The sequence below is a fragment of the Pinus tabuliformis genome, chromosome 1_1, assembly GCF_031772625.1.
Source record: "Pinus tabuliformis cultivar Carrire ecotype Pingquan chromosome 1_1, CPIR1, whole genome shotgun sequence".
NCBI classification, from domain to species: domain Eukaryota; kingdom Viridiplantae; phylum Streptophyta; class Pinopsida; order Pinales; family Pinaceae; genus Pinus; species Pinus tabuliformis.
In genome coordinates this window covers 732,269,425-732,276,550 of record NC_142297.1, presented here as the reverse complement: position 1 = coordinate 732,276,550, position 7,126 = coordinate 732,269,425, and the positions used below count along the sequence as shown (strand labels likewise).

Here is a 7,126-nt window from a genome sequence, read left to right as displayed (position 1 = left end):
TACTCATTTTTTCTCTCTTTAAGTTGTATTGAAATCTTTCAAGTAAATCCTCCAAGTTTTCATCTTCTTTTTGCATCATCTTGAATACCTCATCCTTATGATTGGTGGGCATACAATAATCCAAGTATCTATCCAAAAATGTTTGTTTCATATCATTCCAGGTCCTAATAAATTGAGTGACTAATCCCATGAACCATTTCAAAGCAGCTCATTTCAATGTTGAAGGAAACAATTTGAGTTTTTGAGAGTCTTCCATATAGTCATAGGTTCGGCACAAGACTTCAAACTCAAATAGAAATGTTTCGGGATCCTCACTTCGCAACCCATAAAAGTTTGGGAGGACAGATGGTGAAATATTTTTCATTGTTGTATGGGTCTCCTCATCGGCTATAGGGAATCCAAATGAGTTATCTCCATCCCTATTTCCCCCATTGTTACCTCTACCTCCTCCATTGTTTCCTCCTCCTCTACCTCTACCTCTACCCCCTCCTCCAAATCCGTTTACTACTTCCTCTATCATGATAGTTTCCTCAGAGTTCTCAGAGTCCTCTGGTTCTTCTATTAATGGAAAATGAGGAGGAATTTCTCCCTCTTCTTCTTCAGGTGATTCTACTTCTTTGATTACAATATGTTCCCCTGTAGAAGTGAAGAAAGGTTCTTCTCCTAGGTCAAATTTGATGGATAGTATGGGAGAGTCTCCTAATTCAGTTGTTGCCCCTTGAATTCCAGGAATCCTAAGGTTGGGAGTGTGAGTTGGAGATGATGGAGGTGTATCTTGTCTATGCCTTGAAGTAGTTAGAGTTGTAAAAATCAAACTTTTGGCCCTAGCTATAAACCTTCCCCTAGAATCTCTTGCCTATGCATGTCATTTTTTTTTTTAAATTTAAATTTAAATTTTATTTTTTATTTTTTTTGTTCTTTCAGGTTGGGCTAATAATTCTTTTTCTGATCTTCCAGGTCACTCTAGGTGCAAGAAGAGAGCATAATCAAGAAATTATTAAACTAACAACTCTCTTTTCTGATCCTCCAGATCACACTAGGTGCAAGAGGAGAGCATACTTCAAGAAGTTATCAATTTTTCCCTCTCTTTTTTTTTTTAAGAGATTGGCTACCTGGTTACACTTCCCCGGCAACAGCGCCAAAATGTTTGGTCAATTTAGTGTGTCCTAAATTGCTACATTGATTATCAATCCGGGAGTCGTAAACTAATGAAGTGTGGCACACTATATGTGCAATATAGCCTCTTTCTTATATTTTTATCATTTTCGATTTTTATTTTGTTTTGGGGGTTTTTATTTTCGTTTATCTCCTAATGTGAATGGAATTCCTATTCCTGATTCTCTAGAAGGCAAGCATGGTTATAGATTTTAAGGCGATTGTGTCCTCTATAATGGTTCCCAAAACTTAACACTTTAGAAGGTCTTAGAACATACTAGTGATAAAAGTAATACTTGAACAAGAATGAAAATGTGTTGCTATTCAAAACAAGTAAATAATGTGTTGCTATTTAAAACAAGTAAATAATGAACTACTGATCATGAAACTATCATCTCTGCTGCTATCTAAATACAGAAAAATGATTTAAGCTACTGCACTCAAAGAAATTAAAAATTGCAAGGAAAGTAAAACTAAAATCAAATCACAACATTCATAATCTGATTCCTCGCAAGTTAGTCTAGCTATGGCTTTCGGAGATAATCATCAATGACATGAGCAATCTGATATCTAATTGCAGAAAAGTAAAACTAAAATCAAATTACACATTCATAATTCGATCCCTCGCCAGTAGTCTAGCTATGGCTTTCGGAGGTAACCGATAATGACATGAGCAATTTAATATCTAATTGCAGAAAAGTAAAACTAAAATCAAATTATACATTCATAATTCAATCCCTCGCCAGTAGTCTAGCTATGGCTTTCGGAGGTAACCGACAATGATATGAGCAATTTAATATCTAATTGCAGAAAAGTAAAACTAAAATCAAATCACACATTCATAATTCGATCCCTCGCCAGTAGTTTAGCTATGGCTTTCAGAGGTAACCGACAAGGATATGAGCAATTTAATATCTAATTGCAGAAAATTAAAACTAAAATCAAATCACACATTCATAATTCGATCCCTCGCCAGTAGTCTAGCTATGGCTTTCGGAGGTAACCGACAATGATATGAGCAATTTAATATCTAAGTTAACTAACAAAGCAAATAAACAAAACTGAAATCAACAAAACAGAACTGGAATTAAAATACTAAGAAAAGCAAGTCAAGAGAGAATTAATCCCATGTCATTAGTCATTGTGAAAATTATATGCAGATGCCCGGGCTGCCTACTCTATCCTGAAACATACATGCACTAATCAGTGTTATACAAAGCTGTAAAATCATGAACAGAAGTGGAAGGTTAATACCATGACAATTGAAATATACACAGGTGGAATATATGCAATGGAAATAAGAAAACTATGCATAAAACTTTACAGAACAATGAAAAAGAGACCTCAGCGTACAGGGGCCCTCTGCACAGCCTCGGTCAAGAGGCTATCAATCCAAGATTATGTTCACGCAATCATGTGGAAACAAAATCTTCTCATATCTTTCAAAACACAGTTACAACAATAAAACTAGTGTCACAACACAATGAACTTGAACATCTAAATTACATTAACAAGACTAAGACTATGCATTATAGAAACACGTTATTTATAACAAAGTTTACATAATTGTTTTCTTGTAGAACTACGTGAACAGGGGACACGTAAAAGACAACGTCCATGGATTTAGTGTAATGGTTGCCGAAAATATTAAATCTATAAACTGTGGCTATTAGATTCTCATCATGGGTCAGCTTACAGGTGGCAACATACCCCAGAGAGTTAGGAACGACCACGCATCCTTCAGAATCCTTCACGTGTTGGAAAATAGAGTCTGGCTGCCGTAGGACTCTTACGTTGGACCACCGTTGACCACAGCTTCCCTTGATGAATTCGGTTGAACCAATAGGACCTGATCCATGTCCAGGTCATTTCTAACTTTCCCATGTGGCTTGTTTTGCCTGGTGACACCTGCAACATAGAGTTTAACAAAAACAGTTGCGGAAAGTTGAATCAGCTGCGGAAAGTGACTGGATTCCGCAGCTAATGAGAAAAATCTAGTTCAAACAGCAAACACAAAAACATAGTCAGAAAACCACTTAAATGCTCTTTTAAAATCAATATGCAATGATATCTGATAGCTTATGGAGTGCTGGTGAGGGAAAAAAGTCTGGGAAAAATGTGTAGGAGAGGTGTAATTTGAAAGCTCTACAGTCTTCACTCTTGGTTCTAGACCTATTACATGGGCTTACAAAAACAAAGTGCCATTTCTCTTTCTTCAGCAGAAGCAGGGTATCGTAGCACCGTAGAAGCTACTAAGGAAGCCCTGTCGCTTCGTCATGTCTTGTCAGAGTTTGGCTTTCAACTGTAGCATCCGACTACACTTTGGTGTGATAATCAAAGTGCCATTCAATTATGCAAAGATCTAGTCGAACATTAGTGCAAAAAACACATTAAACTACACATGCACTTCATCAGAAAGCTCATTCATGACCATGTTCTTGAAATGTAATATTGTTCAACCGATGATCAAGTTGCAAACATCTTTACACAGGCTCTCACATAGGCGAAGTTTACTAAACTTCGATTTATGGTTGGAGTTCAGGAAGTTGTTACTAAGGGGGATAGGCTCTAATGCCTCCTTCCTTCTCCTATTGTGTCATATTTTTACATCCTTCAATCCTATCCCAAGTTGTTCTTGAGGGGGGATGTTAGGATATTTCGACACATAAGAAATAGTTAAGTATTACTTGGTCTAGTGTAGAGTTAGGTAAAGTGTGTTTCTTTACTATGTACATTTGTAACTTATAATCCGACGATCATGAGATGTGTTGGGCCTCAGTTTTGTCTCATTTTTCACTCAAAATATCTCATGCTACTGTTTGATTAAATGATTATTGTCGCAAGTATTTGTTACTTCTTTTGATTTAACGGGATTAAAATACCATTAATGGAAGTTTAATAAAGGTTTGTATGTTGCAGGTTAAAGTTGATTTGATCATGTTTTGAACCTACACTTACCTTCCTGCACTATGCAACAGATTCCTGCAGCAATTCAGTTATTACAGCGTGCTTGCACCAGTGCAATTAGCGTGCCTGCACCAGTGCAAGTTTTACAGCATGCCTCCACTAATATGGAGCTTTCATACATTGACACATTTCTGGGAGAATTTGAAATAGGTTTATGATCAAAATGTCATTTGAACACTTTCACATAAGCTAAGACACACCCAGGTCATACAAATTTATATTTAGAGAATAATTAATGCTACGACCTTGAATTTGTAGCAGTTTCTAGACTACCTATTTACACCTTGATTTTTGCGTCGATCATAGTGAATCTCATAATTATGAAACATGGGTTTTTTGCCCAGCATAGTAAATTGAGTAAGCTTTGGGTCATTTTCCAAAATTCGTAATGGTTAAGGAGATACGAAGGGGGATTTGGAGGAAGTTTGTTAAAAATACCGACTTTTCAAGAATTCTAAGAAATGCCCAGATTTGGGAAATTCGTGGTAAATCTCCATTATGTTAGTAGGGAAACGGTTGTACTGATATTCTATCAATGATAATTAGTTGGGATTCAATCCCCATGATGTTTGCAAAGGATTGGCTTATTTTATGCCAAGTTTGGAATGTAAAAAGATTATAAACGAAGAGTTATGGCTCCAAGCCTAGCAAATTAAGGAGTCAATCAATTAAGCAAAGGGTAGAAGCACGCACAGATAGGCACGAAACAGAAGGGATGAGAAGTTGTTACAATGTAGCAACACGTGGATTTCAGTGTGGAATGCTTCTCCAACTTGTTGGGATTAAGCGATGTCTGCATAATGTAAACACTATTTTCAGTAATTAATTGAAGCAATTTTTCATTCCTGCTTTGTCTATTCATCCATTGCATCTAATGAATCTAATTACTGTGTGAACCAGGTTAAGCGAGGGTGTGAGTTGGCTGGGTTGGCTGCCAGACCAGCTCAACACCGCTCTACAGTTCTTAAACTAATTAGCATTTAGATTATTTACTGTGTAGCACTTTGAGTCTCGTTAATGCTATTTAAATTGCTGCAAATTATTCCTCTACACACTATTTCACTTGTTGCATTGTTTTTTTTTAACAAAAATGGTTATGGATTGTTTGTATTCAACTTGGCCTGAATGCCGAAAATCTGGTTACATTGGAAATATCTTTGCCCTGTTTCCGCTCACTGCAGTGACTAAGTATGCATCTGGAGCTTGCAGAATTCTTTCTTGCTAGAGTCCATGGAATCAATTTCAGAGATTTTCCCCCACTTGAAGATGCAGACAAATTTATTTAATATCAAGCAATAGAACATGGAAGCAATCAGATTATGGAATGGGTTCCCATGTTTCTTTTCCGTCTTTCATCTTGGTTCCAGCAGAGAGGAGGACAACTTTGTTGGCTTCTATGTCCGCCTCTTTATTATGGGTTCTCAGCACATGATAATATCTCAAATCCTGAAAGTGGCTTTCCAAGCCTTTGATTTTGGTTATCAGTCCTGCTAGATTAAGATCCAGAGCTGGGGATTTGGAGGCCATTGCATTTATGATGATCTGGGAATCACCTATAATGTTGGCTTCTTTTATGTTTAATTCTTTGAGGCTCTTGAGACCTTGAAGGAGGGCTAAGGCCTCCTCTTGAATGCTAGAAGAATATCTGAGGCCCCAAGCATAGGAATGGAATTTTTCTCCTATTGAATTTAAAACCACACCTCCTGCTCCAGCTTTGCCCGGGTTACCCTTTGCTACCCCGTCAAAAAAGAGGGAGTGTCTTGCTTGCGTTTTGATCCAGTCTTGAAAATCACTTTCAAACTTCCTTATCTGCTAGTCTTTAGTGATAGGGGTGTTTATGACTGCTGATTGGAATTGAAGGCCTAGAATCGATCCCCAATTGATGTCCTGTTGACTGAGGTTGGAGTCATCTTTTATATCAGCCAAGCACTCCTTGATTTGGCATTTGATTTTGTTTTCTAAAATCTTGTGGTTCTGCTTTGTATTTCTGAAGATTCTTCTATTGCGTTCAAGCCATATCTGCTAGCTTATGATCTTTGGGAGGACTGACCACGTTGTTTTAATGGTCTGATTTTTAGAAGCAGGGCCAGGATAACTGGTTGCCCAGTTTGAAAAGAGATCTGCCATGGTGCCAGGGAGCTTAAAATTTGGATCCGGATTTTGAATAAGTGAAGTCCATACCTGCTTGGAGAAGTTACACTCAAGAAACAAATGAACTGCTGACTCTGCGTTCTCACTGCACAATGAGCAGATGGAGGGACTATAGAAACCTTTCTTCTGTAGAATGTCATAGGTTAAGATTTTGTTGTGACAGAGCTGCCAGGCAATGAAGTCGATTTTGGGCAATGAAGGAGTGCGCCATACGCCTCGCCATGGAGCTGGATTGGGGGGAACATATGGTCGCTCATTCAATTTGATATGCCCTAGGGAGACTGCGTAGCCTCTGATGCTCATTCCCCATCCTTTCTGATCCTTTTTCCTCATATGCGTGGGTGTTGTTCCATGCAAACAGTCCAATAACGTGGCCCATTCATTTGACAGTTGCTTCGGCACATCGATGCTTTCCAGCTTGCCCAGGTATCGTTGTTCCATAGTGAGATATCCCACAACGTGCACAGACCCTCTCTGTCCATCCAGCTACGCAGCGTGTTGATGGAGGCTCTGTTTTCAACTGGATATTTATTCATGGTTCTGTCAGTCCAAATGCTGACCTTTTTACCATTACTTGGAATCCGATAGGAGTACGCTGTTATTAGAGGGGAAAATTTAGCATACAGCTTCAGGAATGCCGAGTTAGGCCTTTGAATAACATTATCCAAACATCTGGTGCTGGATCCCCTGAAATATTTTTTCCAGAGAGCGACTTGGGCCCAGCCCGGATTGGGTGCAATGATTTTCCATATGATCTTTGCTGCGATTGCCACATTCTGCTGGCAGAGATTTTTAAACTTTAAGCCACCCTCCCACAAAGGCTTGGTAACAGTTTCCCAGCTAATAAGAGGGA

The 7,126-nt window shown here is 38.4% G+C and overlaps 1 protein-coding gene across 1 annotated transcript; it reads right to left on the bottom strand.

Annotated features, from left to right (window-relative positions):
- Positions 1 to 6,144: 6,144 nt before the first annotated feature.
- LOC149216029 (uncharacterized) lies at positions 6,145 to 6,714 on the bottom strand. The gene has a single exon (XM_089389797.1). It carries the CDS (start codon positions 6,712 to 6,714, stop codon positions 6,145 to 6,147), a length of 570 nt encoding a protein of 189 aa, XP_089245923.1.
- Between the last annotated feature and the right edge of the window lie 412 nt (positions 6,715 to 7,126).

What these genes read in the sequence shown, in the direction of transcription:
- LOC149216029 (XM_089389797.1), bottom strand. Translation starts at nt 6,714, where the DNA reads ATGGAACAACGATACCTGGGCAAGCTGGAAAGCATCGATGTGCCGAAG.